At 42.0% G+C, this 15569-nt stretch overlaps 1 protein-coding gene across 1 annotated transcript; it reads right to left on the bottom strand.

Moving 5' to 3' along the window:
- Window positions 1-4446: 4446 nt before the first annotated feature.
- Window positions 4447-11819, bottom strand: LOC102443612 (alpha-1-antitrypsin-like). The gene is made up of 5 exons (XM_006133720.5): window positions 11698-11819; window positions 10384-11073; window positions 9609-9879; window positions 7291-7438; window positions 4447-4969 (listed from the first exon to the last, which is right to left on the bottom strand). The coding sequence occupies exons 2-5, from the start codon at window positions 11066-11068 to the stop codon at window positions 4775-4777; spliced, it is 1299 nt and encodes a 432-aa protein (XP_006133782.3). The 5' UTR covers window positions 11069-11073; window positions 11698-11819; the 3' UTR covers window positions 4447-4774.
- Window positions 11820-15569: the final 3750 nt, after the last annotated feature.

Genomic DNA, 15569 nt, shown 5'->3' with positions numbered 1-15569 from the left:
GGAGCAGGAGCAGAGGATGAGGCAGGAGCAATTTGGGAGCAGGGTATGTGTTGGGGAGGAGCAAGTAGGAATGGGCTGAGGGCCAGGTTTCTGGCCAGTGGGAAGGGGGTAGAAGCAAGTTGTGGGCTGGTGTCCGGCAGGAGAAGGGGGCAGGAGTGGGCCGAAGGCAGGCTGTGGGTAGGGTATCTGACCAGCCCAGGAGAGGAGGAAGCCAGTGCCTGGGGAGCACGCGGATTGCTAGAGCCAGGCAGCAGCTGTACATGGGCAGGCAAAGGGAGGGGGGCAGCAGCGGCTTGGGGGGGGGTCTCCCTTCTCCATGGGAGGCTCTATCCCCAGCCTGCAGCAGGTGGCTCTGGGAATCGCGGCTGGCCCTCTCTGGGGCCGTGAATGCAGGGAGTGCCTTGGGCTGCAGAGACTCCTCACTGAGGAGAGAACTTTCCCTTTCAGCCCCCGCCAGCTGGCACTGTGATCTCTCCCCCACGCGTGGAGGCTTCTCATTATCCTGCCTCTCCAACGGCCCCCCTCTCCCACCTGCCACAGCTGGGCCCAGCAAAAAGCAGTGGATGGGGAGCAGTGCTCTGAGCAGCACACGAGAACAAAAGCCAAGAGTCTCAGTGCATGTGGCTGGGCTGGTCAGGGAGGTCTTGCGGGGGCCCAACATAACTTCAGAGGCAAACTTTGTAGTACCCCCTCTCCCTATGGGACAGATGGAGTGCCCTCAGGCCAGAGCTGGTGTAGAGCCTCAGGGCTTTCTCCCCCCCAGCCTGCCTTTCCTCCTCCCCCCCCACAGGAAGCCGAGCACAGGAGAGGGAGGAGGCCACAGAGTTTGTGGCTCTTGCAGGTCCCTGGAGCATGGGAAGGGAGGAGGCCATGCGGCTGAGGGCAGAGGTAGCAGTGGGATGCAGAGTGAAATGTAACGTCACTCTGATGTCCCTCAGGAATGTTTAAATATAGAGGAGGATGCTTTGTCCTTGCTTGCCGTACAAAATTTGTGAACTTACCATATCAACAGCCTCTATAGTTTGTTAATAGTTGTATTAGTTTATTGCTTTAGAATAATGAATAGTTGTATTAGTTTATTGCTTTAGAATAATGAGAACCTCAAAGAGGCTTTGACACCGACAAGTGTAATGGCTAAGAGAATGGAATTTCCTTCAGAGAAAAACCATCAGTATTTGATGGGTGAAACCTTTATATTTTGTTTCCCCCCAGTTTTTCTTCTCCTGAAATAATGGTATGTTTCTCTTATCAGCCATCCCTCTGAACACAAGTGGGCCTCTCAGATCATAGCTAAGTTCAGGGTGCAGCCTGCTTTTGTTCTCGTTCCTCCCTTCAGCCCCATATTTCTGCAAAGATGTCTCACATACATAATTTAAGTCGGTGCTAATTTGGGGGCCCAATTGTTTTTAGAGCTGATCTGCCAGGCACAATAGGGAGTGGTTTTTGCAGCCTGGCGTAGAATATCTGGGATCTGGAGCTGTCTGACTGGATGGGGCTGATTAAGTGGTTGCGGGGCTGTGTTGCTGCACAGCTTAGAGGGGATCTTGCTCTCTAGCCTATGATTCTATGATTTTATTGTTAACTAATATAGATCAAATGGGTTGGAGGATCCAACCAGCCTGTGTGTCAGTCCCTCCTGAAAAAATAAACTTTTTTTTTGTGGGGGTATCTGAGATCATTTGACTAAAATGCACAGCATGCACATTTGAAAAATATCATATCCTGTTATGGTTAATTGCAGAATCCTTTAGGGTATGTCTACACTACCCTCCTAATTCGAACTAGGAGGGTAATGTCGGCATACCGCACTTGCAAATGAAGCCCGGGATTTGAATTTCCCGGGTTTCATTTGCATAAGCCGGGCGCCGCCATTTTTAAATCCCGGCTAGTTCGAACCCCGTGCCGCGCGGCTACACGCGGCACGGAGTAGCTAGTTCGGATTAGGCTTCTAATCCGAACTAGCTGTACTCCTCGTGGAATGAGGAGTACAGCTAGTTCGGTTTAGGAAGCCTAATCCGAACTAGCTACTCCGTGCCGCGTGTAGCCGCGAGGCACGGGGTTCGAACTAGCCGGGATTTAAAAATGGTGGCGCCCGGCTTATGCAAATGAAGCCCGGGAAATTCAAATCCCGGGCTTCATTTGCAAGTGCGGTATGCCTACATTACCCCGCTAGTTCGAACTAGTGGGGTAGTGTAGACATACCCTTACAGAGTCTCCATAGGCCTTCCTTTAGTTTGTAATATCTCCAAGGATTATGACTTTCTGGGGGATATTTCATATATCTTTGTTTTTGTGTGTTCATCCCACAAGATCCAGTATAATTTTTCCTGAAATTTTAACCAATGAAAAATAGAGAAGTGACTCCTTCAGTGTGTAGAGTAATTTTTAGATATGGCCAAAATTTTTCAAATTACAATTTTTTGATAAAAAAAAGTTCACTGAAAATCTTATTTTAATTACAAACCCTGAGCTACATCAGAAATCAAAATATTTGAAATTTTAAAAGAATTAAATATTTTAAACAGTGTTTATCTATTTTATACTAAAAGGAGTCTGGTAAATGGTTCACTACCCTATATACCTTTGATGGCTTTGTCTATGTGTATTTAAATAATGTTAGCCTCTAATACACTACAAAATGTAATTAAAAGAGCTAGAACACAAAATATTTGTGTGTTTAAATGTTTTGTTTCTTTTCCATAGTCCCAAAATTACTTATTGTTGTTCATATCTTCCAATGGAAAGTTACTGAAAATAATACAACACAAAAACAAAAACAAAATTAGACTCAGGCAGGTTCCAGACTCAAAAATTCAGATTATAATGTTTCTTTATTCAGTAATAGTAGCAATAATCCAGTTAACATTCGGAAAGGCAGTTCCTCGGACAGCATCTGCATTTTTGTAATGTGTGTCTATGTTCATTTGTGAGTTTAAATGTAAATTTAGAAGTCCCTAAGTAATTTCAGTAACATCAGTGTGCTGCACATGACTAGGGGTTGTCGAGTTATAATTTGTCCCCTACTCTCCTGTGTTTTGGAGGAAAGACTAAACTTAGCTAGGACATGTGACAATACAGGAAAACTACTGATGGCAAAAAAAAGAACTGTTGGCAAGAATGAAGCAGATCAACAGTCAAAATTTTTGGGAGTATAATAATATCCTTTAGGGGTATAATATACCAACAGAAAGGCTGTGTGTGGACTCAGCTATACCAGCAATTTTTTCTAGTATAGCGTATTTTATTTGGGGAACTAGCATAAGCTAATGTGGCAAAAACAAAATGAAATAAAACAAAAAATCTCTTGGAGGGCGGAGGTTTATGTGTGGAAATGCCAGTAATAATTATTATTAACTTATGAAGACCAGGAGCTTGGCTATGAGGAAATTAGTGCACAGTAAACTAGAGTGTGTATTTAAAGTGCACTGGCTACTCCTCACTAGCTCCCTATGTGAATGACACACTGAGGCCTGGTCTGTACTAAAACAAGCGGGTTGGTTTAAGGTACACAACGCAAAATGCATAGCTGGAGTTGGCTTCTCTTAAGCCAAGTTGTGGCAGCATCCACAGAGTGGGAGGGTGACATGAGCACATGCTCCCATCAGTTTCCCTTATTCCTCACAGAAGGAGGAGTACCAGACACCGGCAGGCACTGCCCTCAGCGTTTGTTTATACTAGACCCTCTAAATCGAACGCTAGAAGATCACCCTCCAGAGCGTCAATCTTCTTGTAACTGTAGACATGCCAGTAGGGTATGTCTACACTACACAGTTTTTAGTAACAAGGCTGTGTCGACATAGCACTATCGCCAAAAGTCAGAGTGTGTAAATGCTGCTTGTCAGCACTTTTGCAGACAAACTACTGCTAGCCCCCACAAGTGGCTTTCGCTTTGTCAGAAGGGGAGTGCTCCTGCCAACAAGGCAGTATTCACTTTTGAACTTGCTGTGGCAAAATGTTTGTCATTGGGGGATACCTCTGTAAATGATCCCCAGGGTTTTTCGCTATGTTGACAAACCCCAAAAGAAAATCATCCCAATAGCTGAATCTGCAACTTCAGACCAGCACCTGGATCCACAATAGAAGAGAAGAGGCCAGACCATGAATTCCTTGATGTATCAAGGAACAGGAGGCTGTGAAAAATCACCAATCAGACTGATAAAGCAGCTTTCATGAGCAAAACCCACTTCTTCAGATTAGATGATATTGATCAAGATCAAGATGGTCCCTGCTGCCCCCTGCTTCCCAAAAAATGTAAGGAATACAGAAAGAGCAACTCATTTACGAATCTTTAGTCTCATCTACACCAAACAACTAGCCCAGCAAACTAGGGTGTTAATCTATCTTACCCTATCTTGTGGTCTGTCTTTCCAAGTACACCCTGTTCATGAGTGTTAGCACTTCACTAGAGCACTCTGATCTAGTTCATTTGGAACTAGCTCCGAGAACTAGATCAGAGTGCTCTAGTGAAGTGCTAACACTCATGAGCAGGGTGTACTTGGAAAGACAGACCACAAGATAGGGTAGGATAGATTAGCACCCCAGTTTGCTGGTCTACAGTTCATCTGATGTAAACTGTACACTGCAAGGAAGAAATATTAGCTGTTTATAGGCAAGGAAATGCAACTTTCATGGTCTGTGGGTTGGGAATGAATGTTAATAATGTTCTAAATATAGTCCCTAACAATTAGTGGTGTGTCTGTGCATGTCCTTTGCTGAATCACCGGAATTTCACCAGCATTAGGTGGAAAGCATTGCAAACACGTAAAACAGATGATCAGTTATTAGGGTTTATGATTTTCCCCATGAAGAGGATGCTGCGGATATTCCTATCAACAATCATCAACAAGAAGGGCCTGTTGAATTTAATTCGAGGAGGAATTCGACCAGACCTCCATGAAATTTCTGTGATGGTGGCTCCTGCAGCCTCAGTGCCATTCTCATGAACATTCACTAGAGCCTTGTGAATGACCTGCAAGGAATGGAAGTAAAGCATTACATTGATTATGCAGACCTGAATCATAGTAAAGGATAAACGTGGTTATTTTTAAACCACAGTTCTTTAGAAAATCAACTGTTAAGAAGCAGGTAGGGTAAGGCCAAGTCTACATTGCAAAGTGTTATCAGAATGGCTAGGTAGGCCATGTATGTGAAAAAACCCACACCGCCTAGCAAAAATATATAGCCTAATTGTTTATAGGACTGTAGAGTGAAGTGCAACACTATTTAAAGGTTTATTTTAAAGGAAAAAAAAAGTCAGCTACTTTGTCTTTTCACAGTCACAGTACAGAAGACCAGCCTCCCCATCACTATTATTCTTTAATAATGTTAGGAACTGGGTGAAACCTTGGTCTACGTTGAGTTAAAATTGCACTAAGATTGATAGATGTGAACTCAAACGTCAGTTAACATAACTGTAAGAATAAGCCCCTATTTGAGAAAAAGGAAGCATGTGAACACAATAGGGAGCTTTTACTGAGTATTGGTTTGGGTAGGTGAGGCTGTGTATGAAGGAAGAAAGGACAACAAACTGGGAAAGACAGAGGCTATGTCTACACTGCAGAGCTTTTCAAGGCTACCGGAGGTAACCCGGAAAAGCTCTGCCGCGTCCAAGGAACGCGTCTGCTTTTCCAAAAAAATTTCAGAAAAGCAGATGCGTTTTGTCTTGTATTATGTAAACTTGGGAATAACACTTCTGTATTTGCTCTTGACACACCACTCCTAAATTCATAGCCCTACTAGAAGACTTACCGAGCATTGCCTGGATCCAGCCCCAGAGCAGTGGAGGGCCACACAGGCCTTCCGCTGGTGTGCCCCAGGCCCAGCCCGAGGCCGGAATGGGGGCAGCCTGGCGGCATGGGGACCACACAGGCCTCCTACTGGTGCTCCCTGAGCCAGGGGGGTAAGGGAGTTGCTGTGCAGATTGGCCAGCCGCAGCCATGCTGGGCAGCCCAGCAGTGCTGGGGGGTGGGCTGTGACTCTGGCAGTGGGAGCTGGGGGAAGTGCTTCCAGAAGGGGCCACAGCAGTGGGGTTGGTCGGGTCTCCTCCTTCCCCCACCCCCAGTCTGGTTCTGGGGCTGAGGACTGGGAGTTGTGTTTTGGAGTTTGGGGGCCACTTACTTGGGCCAGTGGCAGGCAAGATGGAAACCCTTGTCCCCAGTTGGCCACTGCCTTGGAGGTATGACTGCCCCTAATAGTCACTCTGCAGTATAGCTCTTCCCTACACTCACTGTGTTAGCTCTTCTGACTGCCACAGCACATTGACTGAATGTTTTCGGAGCACTAGCCTCAATTACTCTAAGATCTCTTTCTTGGGTGGTAATAGCTACTTTAGGCCCCATCATTATCTATGTAAAGCTGGGATTACACTTTCCAATGTGCATCACTTTGCATTTATCAACAATGCATTTTATTTGCCATTTTGTTGTCCAGTCACCTAGTTTTGTGAGATTCCTTTGTAGCTCTTCAGAATCTGCTTTGGGCTCAACTATCTTCAGTAATTTTGTATCATCTACAAATTTTGCCACCCCACTGTTTACCCCTTTTCTCGGATCATTTATGAATATGTTGAACAGCACCCGGTTCCAGTATGCATTCTTGGGACTTCTCTCCATTCTGAAAACTGATGATTTATTCCCACTCTTTTTCCCTGGACTTCTGACTGAGCCATCAGGGGATTTTCCCTTTTATCCCATGACTGCTTAGTTTGCTAAAGAGCCTTTTGTGAGGGACTTTGTCAAAGGTTTTCTGAGAGTCAAAGTAAACTATTGCCACTGGATCTGTCAACACCACATGTCCAAACATTCAAAGTAAATATCTTTATATCATTTTCTAATACAGTCACTAATACGTTTTCTTACTTCACTTATCCATAAATTTAGATTCTCATCTATGGAAATATTTTTTCATTGGTTTGTGTGACTACCGTTAAATCGACATTTATTGATAAAGTTGAAGTCCTTCCAAGCCTAACTATCTGTAATGAGAGTTAGAGAATATTTTGCCACAGCTAATTTACCTTTTAATAATTATATATAATAGCCAAAATATTTCATTTTGTACTTGTACCTTTATCGGATGTCCTCCAGCCTCTATATATATGATATGTAATCCCTTCTAAGCATGTTAATTAAACTCTCTTTGTACTCTTTTTTTTGTCTCCAAACTGCCAACTGTTGTGATAGGGAGTTTTGCCAATGAGTTAAATGACAGCAGGATCAAATCCTTTAATGTTATAAAATATAAATGTAACATTTGTAGAAACAGACAAATCCATTTTGTTTACAAACTTACTTTTGAAACTTTCAGGTTAGATATTCCAGTGATTCCAGATAGGTCAGCTTGGTCAGTGAACACATCAGTTACACCCATTTTCTGGAATATCTCCTTTACATCATAGGTACCAGAAATAGAAAATTTTGGAATGTGCAGATATATTGTTCTGTTAAAAAAGAAATACAGGAAATGCTGGCAAATCATCTCAGTCAGGGATCATGCACAGTATGTTTGAATAAAGATTGAATACCTATGAAAAAGAGTTCCTTATCAAAGACCTTTTGGAATAAAACCCTACTTGAAAGTAAGAATAAGAGATCCTCCGGAATAGGGCTTTATTCCGGAGGATCGCGCCAGTCTAGACGCTTTTTTCTGGCTTTTCCCCAAGCCGGAAAAAAAGTGGCAGACATGTTTATTTAAGTCCCGCGGGGGATATTTAAATCCCCCGTGGATTTCCCTATTCTGACTTACCTGCTTTGCATGACTTTTCCGGAATTAGGGGCCAGTCTAGACGTAGCCATAGTCTCAGGTATACCATTTTATGTCACAGTTCACTGACTCTGGGGCTATTTATGATGGCCCTAGGCCTTAGTGCAGCCTCTGTAGTATTGTAATGTAGGACAGCAGAGCCCTGGCTCCAACAAGCCATCTTTCTCCAGGTGCTCTAGCAGCCTAACTATGGCATTGTAGCAATGCCTCTATCACCCTGTAGTTAGAAGCAGAAGAGGGTTGTCAGTCACTGCAGGGAATCCACCACACCAAGCGATAACTAGGTTGACAGAGGATTGTTCCACTGACCTAGCTGTGTCCACACAAAGGGTTAGGTTGGCATAGCTGCAGCACTCTGGATTGTGGATTTTACAGACTTCAGAGTACCATAACTATGTCAACTTGAGTTTTAAGTGTAAACCTGGCCTGGGGCACAGAAAGAGGGTCACACAACAGATGAGCCAGAGCCAAGAAAAGAACTGCCTATCTACTGGACCACATGCTTCTGGGGTCAGTACAGAGAATGACAACTTGGCGTGTGTAACTTAACTTAAACTTGGCCTGGTCACCTTTTGTTCGAGTAAAACACACGGGAGGAATTTAAGAGTATTCTTCCCTGAAATAAAAGACTCACAGCATGACTGAGCCCAGTAGATACTCAGGCTGGCATGCCAGCTCTGAAATGTTGGGTCTCAGAGTCTGGTTCCCAGCAAGAGTCCAAGGGTACTTCTAGACTACAGGCTTTTGTCGACAGAAGTTTTGTTGACAGATACTGTCGACAAAACTTCTGTCGACAAAGAGCGTCTACATTACATTCAGTTCTGTCGACAAAGCAAGCTGCTTTGTCGACATGGTAGTGTAGATGCAAAGGACAGTTTACATGCAATAACACCTTCTGTCGACAGAAACTCTGTCAACAGAAGGCGTTATGCCTCGTAAAATGAGGTTTACCAGCGTCGACAAAACTGCTGAGTTCTGTCGACATTATGTCGACAGAACTCAGCGGTAGTGTAGATGCAGGTATAGTTTTGTGGACAAAAGTCCACTTTTGTCGACAAAACGTTGTAGTCTAGATACACCCCAAATGTCTACACTGCAATATTGTAGCCCCACTGCTTAAGCTCCATGAGCTTAAGTCACTAACCTGGGTGCTGGGACTCCATGCAATGGTTTTATATTGCAGTGTAGACATAACCCTAGGGAGTGAGTATGGGCTAGGGGTTCCATACCCTGCTGCCACAGAACCTCCTGGCTCTATTATATTTTCTAGCACAAGTTCATTGGGGGACCATAGGCATCTATTGCTCACCTAATCGCTGTGCAGACCCTGATCCTGCCACAGGCCCTCATACCTATACTTTCTGAGTGCCTTACAATGAATTAATTCCCCTGTGAGATAGGAAAGTATTATCTTCACTCTGCACATGGGAAATCTGGGCATACATCAGATAAACTGTCCTTCCCGAGGAAATCTGTGGGTGAACCAGAAACTGAATGCAGGCCTCCTGCGTCATAGTTCAAGATCCTATCCACTAAATCACCTTTCCCATCTGCAAAGCCCTGCAAATTCATAGATATCTGCTTTATATCTATGGGTATCCACATCCGCAGATGTGGATGCAGATATCTGCAGAGCATTGATGAGGATGCGGACACCAATTTTGTATCCATGCAGGGCTCTACTTATCTGCCCCTTTATCATGTAAGGAAAGGAAACCCTGGTTTTAACAGGCCCTCTGTGTGCAGACTTTAGTAGAACTATCTTCCCTTAATAGTCTGTTTATATGTAAGTTTCTGTCCTAATTGCAATAAGATATTTTTCAGCAAAGCTGTTGCTAAAAGAGTACCTTTCTTGGACGGTCTTTTTCCATTTAAACAAAGTCTTTTTCAAGAGAGCATTTTCCACCACCTTCATTTTTTCTTCATCAGGCAGAATAAACAAAGCTATTGCCTTTCCATGGTAAGGTATTTCCACCAGCCAGCAAGATAGCTCCTTATCATAGTGATGTTTGTAAACACCTTTACGGTACATCATGTTAACTTTAACAGAGGTTTTCCTATCCACAAAAAAATCCTCTTCTTTAGTGTAAGAAGAATCAAAGGGCTTTTCCCAATGGGCTAATAACGAAAAGAAAGAAAATCCAACTGAATATACTGAAAAGAGGAAATACTGGTATGAATCAGATTAATGCAAATATATTAACCTGATAGGATCTGATCCTGAAACTTTACTTACAGTGAATGTTTTTATAGGTTGATACTTCTTAGTTTTGTGAATCTTGGCTTTAATACTATTTCCTTAGACATTAAACAGCCACTATTAACTGACAGAGCTATGAATATCATCTCTAAACAGAACTTGCATTTATCTATCAGATTAATATATATTGCATAAAAATATAGGTATTTGCTTGAAAATCAGTTTCCTCCATTCTTCATATTTGCAATATTATAGATTGACTTTCCAGATTTGAATGTCCCAGATAGAGATTCTAATGCACCCAGCAATGATGACAGAGTCCCTTCCTTTAAAATACAAATTGCAGTTTCATTGTCCTAGATCTTAGTCAATAACCCAAAGCTCAAGTTTGCAATCAATACCCACATCATAATAATTCTTACCTTCAAAGAAAATATAATTAATAAGAACCATTACAGTGAGTGGATCCAGATCCTGGACTAAATTAGCAATTTTCCCATGGGTTTTATTCTCAATGTAATTATTGATCTGTTTCAAAGCATTGGTAGAATTGTAAAAGTCAGTAGAAAAAACTTCTGATTTATAAAAGTTTTTAAGATCTTCTAAAAACTTGTTTAGTGGTTTCAGTGTCTTTTGTAGGAAAAGGGCATTGCCCATTTTCACCTGGATATTCTTGTCTGGACGGTTTAGCACATGGACGAGATGGCAAAAACCTTCATGTATCTCCTTTTCCTGAGTTTTGTTAAGGTCAAAGGTGAGTCCTTTTTTAATCTGATCCAGAGTGTCTGATTTAGCACCAAGTGCCAGCATTGCAAAGGAAGTAGAGATACTTACGGGAGAGAAGAAAATATTTTTGTCAGTTGCCTCTGATATAACCTGCTTGTAAAATTTAAATGCGAAGGCAACATTGCTGTGGGCCAGTTTGAAGTAGGCTTTGCCTTCACATGGATAAAGTCCTTCAGCAGAGGATGTTTGTTCCTTGATGTATGCATCTTTATCACTATCCCTGTCACGGCGGTGATCAGGTGGATGGTGACAGTAACTGACTGCTTGAAGCCCAGTCAGTAACAAACACACAGAGAGGATGGGCTTCATTTTCCTTTGCATTTATTCTGTAAAATATTTAGATTTACAGAAGTTAATTAAAAATTTCTTTCCCCCCTCCCCCTTGTGTACTATGAGATCTGTTTTTTATTATTCAGTAATTAACACCTGTCATGGAATCTATTAGAGCTACACTGTGGATGAATTTGTCCCGCTGATCTCACATTCCAGGCCAGAGTCATTAAAAAATGTGCTATAAAACACAAAGAACAGTGTTCCTTATAGAATTTATGCTTTGGATTTGTAATACCAATGGCTATTTTGGTATAGTTTCCTAAAAGGCAAATACAAGGAAGGGGAATTAATGAATCTCTGGCAACAATCTGAAGGGATGCATGTAGAAGATCTACTTGGCTTCCTAGTATGTTTGCTGCCATGTTAGTCAAATGCTGACAATTTTCCATCATTTAAAATATAAATTGCCTTTTCTTTGTCCTAGCTCCCTCCTTCACCAGAACGCCAGTTTATAATGGCCCCTTGATTGCTATGTGAGGTTTTGGCCTCTTTAAATCAGAATAGTGTTCTCTCTACCTGTTACAAAATCACCCACATGCAAATGAAATACTTCCATAAACCAAAGTGCAGATAATCAGAAATCAAAGGATCCAAGGAAAAACTAAGACAATACTCACAGTATATTGCAAAGGATCCTATTGTGTCCATTTGATCTGGACTGATCCTTGTTCTATTAATTACTGCTAAAGAGTAGTGTCCTCCATTAATCATTAATAAGATTAAATAAAAATTACTACAAGAGATGACACAGAGCAAACAATGATGAAGCTTGTTTTTCTGGGACATTTTGCCTACCTTTCACCCATGCAGTGCTGATTGGAGCTACCAATCAGGGATGGTGGAATGCAGAAGGTGCAGGGACTATGTTTCTTCCTGACTCCTGGCCTGCAAACAGTATGTGATTGGAGTGCCATTGGAACCAAAGTGTTTGTGCTCTGGAGTGGCCACTCTTCACAATATACTGGGCCAGGGACTAAGTGCTGCACATGTTATTGGTGCTCAAATGATCATAAACTCCCAGCACAATTGTGTAAAAAAGGTCTTGTCTGCACACAAAAGTTGTACTTTAAATATAGCAGTGTAGTGCAAACAAATAACTGCACTGCATTCTCACTAGAGAGGTTGTATCAGAATCACCAATTCAGTAAATAAATCACACTTTTAACTCAAATACTTATGTCAGAATAAAATCTGTGCATAAACCAGGCTTACATTGTGCTTAGCTCCTGCGGGATTTTAACAAACCTTTAACATACCATATGTACCAAAGTGCAGAAAGTAAACTGCACACTAGCAAATGTCAGTAGGGTTTATGTCTACACAGCAACATTATTTCAAAATAACTAACATTATTTCAAAAGATCTTAGTCTGCATCTACGCAGCAGGCAGTTATTTCGAAATAACATCAAAATACTGTCAAGCTGGAAGACTTCTTACTCTGACTCCTGTAACCCTCAGGCTGTGTCTAGACTGGCAAGTTTTTCCGCAAAATCATCTGATTTTGTGGAAAAACTTGCCAGCTGTCTACACTGGCCGTTTGAATTTCCGCAAGAACACTAACGATCTCATGTAAGATCGTCAATGTTCTTGTGGAAATACTGTGCTGCTCCCATTCGGGCAAAAGCCCTCTTGCGCAAATCATTTGCGCAAGAGGGCCAGTGTAAACAGCACAGTACTGTTTTCCGCAAAAAAGCCCTGATTACAAAAATGGCTATCAGGGCTTTTTTGCAGAAAACCACGTCTAGATTGGCCAGGGACGCTTTTCCACAAAAAGTGCTTTTGCGGAAAAGCATCCTGCCAATCTAGATGTGCTTTTCCAAAAATGCTTTTAACGGAAAACTTTTCCGTTAAAAGCATTTTCAGAAAATCATGCCAGTGTAGACGTAGCCTCTTTGTATGAGGAGTAAGGGAAGTCAGAGGAAGAGTGCTCTATTTCTACATAAGTGCTGTGTAGACGCTCCCAATTTCAAAATAAGCTACGCAATTGACATAGCTCTGCAGTGTAGATGCACCCTAAGATGGATCATCAAAACTAAATTCAACTTATCCAAGATACAAAAATCTCTTAAAATAAGCTTGTATATGGATTTAGTACCTTTTATAACCACTTAAGTAAGGATCATTAAACTCATCTGTTAAACTTAACAATGCTCATAGAAACCTATTTCCCCTTCATATGATGTAAAACGTATTTATTATCCTGAGGTGGGAGGCACCAGAACTGGGAGCAAGGCAACTGTCTTTCCTGCGGTCTCAATATTCCTCCAGCTGGTGGAACTCAGCATGCAGAAGAGTAGGATGGAGCAAATGTAGAAGGCTGAGGAATGGGGTGTGGGAACCTTATACACTTTGTCAAGCTAATGGGCAAATGTAGTTTTGAAAACTCTGCTAATTAAAATTACAGTGCAATACAAAACACAGCTACAGTTCCCCACACAGAGTTTTTTAGATTTTTTAGTACCAAGGACATCTTTGTACAATTTCCTAAAAGGTATTACAATGGAATATACACTAACTAGTCATGCTGATGACAATTTCTCTTTAAGGGACAAATCCAAATGGCTTCCCTTCAATGTAGTTCCCATTTCAGCCAGACTTCCTGTGTTAAAAAATTCACTTCTGTTCATCCCTCTCAGATTTGCTATATAGAACTGACCGTTTTCTATATTTGCTACAAATTCATCCATAAACTAAACTGCATATAACATATCTTCAAAATTTCAGGAAGAATTAACACAGTAACTACAGTAATTCAAAAGGATCCTACCATGCCCATCTGACCTGCACTTCTCTTTGCTGCAGTACTTACTACTAGACAGTATTAAGCATAATAAACATGATTCGGATTAAATAAAAGTCTCACAAAGAGTACTTAGTGAGCAATGAGGGAGTTTTATTTTCCTGAACATCTAGAACTACATGCTCACTGTCTAGTACAGAATGGAGCCAGTACTAAGGGAAGAGATCTGTGCACCCATACTGATAGGAACAATAACTGCTGCTTACTGTTCCCCAGCTCTTCAGTATGTATAGAATGTAACTAGAGCTTCTCTGAAATGAGGAACCCATGTCCACAAGCTATGAACACTATGGTTCTCAGATATTAAGCTTCATTTCCCGAAAGCCATACAGGTTACTGTTCTCAGACGAGAATTATATCCTGGAAGACACGGCTGGTGTGTTCCGCTTTGGGAGAGAGGGAACCAATAGCATTGGACCCTGACATGCTGTAGAGAGAAACTTCCCTAGAATCCACAAAGAGGAGCTTTTTTACACATCTGGTTGGAGAGCCACATTATTAAGGCTTGATGTCTGCCTGACACTGCAATCCTTATACTTACTGTCTCATGTCTAGATCATATCCACCCAAAGAGGAGTCAATGGACTTGCACCACACTGATCCACAAGAGTTATTTGCAACCTCATACGTTTTTACATAATAGAGTGAGATTGGAATGCATGTTCTGTATGTGATCTTGTTAGACATGATAATCAAGCTCTTATTAATATGATTTGAACTGGGATTTTAACAATTACCTTTGTACCAAACTCTAATACTGGGCCTTCTGATTCTATAAAATACTACAAGCTGCAGCACCACAATTAGTGAACTCCAAGTAGTCTAGAACCACCACAGATAAAAATGTAAACTCCAGTCCTGCAAGGTCTGAGTTACACATTTAGGGTGTGTCTAAACTACATGGCTCCGTCGACGGAGCCATGTAGATGAGGCTGATCGGCAGAGGGAAATGAAGCCGTGATATAAATAATCGCGGCTTCATTTAAATTTAAATGGCTGACGTGCTCTGCTGACCAGCTGATGATCAGCTGTTTGTCGGTAGATCTGGGCAGTCTGGACGCACCGCGGTCAACAAAGAAGCCTTTGTCGACCGGCGCAGGTATGCCTAGTGAAACGCAAGTATGCCTCGTGAAACCACGGTGCGTCCAGACTGCCCAGATCTGCCGACAAACAGCTGATCATCAGCTGGTCGGCAGAGCGCGGCAGCCATTTAAATTTAAATGAAGCCGCGATTATTTAAATCGCGGCTTCATTTCCCTCTGCCGATCAGCTTCATCTACATGGCTCTGTCGACAGAGCCATGTAGTTTAGACACACCCTTAGGGTGCATCTATACTGTGCCTATAGTTTGAAATAAGCAATGCAATTTGAGCTATGCAAATTGCCTAGATTATTTCGAGTTAATTTCAAAATAGCTTATTTCAAAATTTGGCGCTGTCTACACAGCACTTATTTTGAAATAAATCGCTAATGCAGAACATCTCTTACGCCTCGTGGAATGAGGTTTACAGGGACATTGGAATGGCGAGCCTGTTATATTTCAAAATAACAGGCGCACTCAAAAGACGTGGAATAGCACTGCAGTGTAGATGTAGCCCTATTGAACTTCAAGTATGTGAGCAGTCTCACTGAGTATTCATGTGTTTAAAGCTAAGCCTACATTTCAGTCTTTGCCAGATTGGGACATA

Source organism: Pelodiscus sinensis, chromosome 5, assembly GCF_052426305.1.
Source record: "Pelodiscus sinensis isolate ZL-2025 chromosome 5, ASM5242630v1, whole genome shotgun sequence".
Lineage (NCBI taxonomy): Eukaryota > Metazoa > Chordata > Testudines > Trionychidae > Pelodiscus > Pelodiscus sinensis.
Note: the sequence above shows the minus strand (reverse complement) of the source record. Positions and strands in the feature narration are given on the sequence as shown.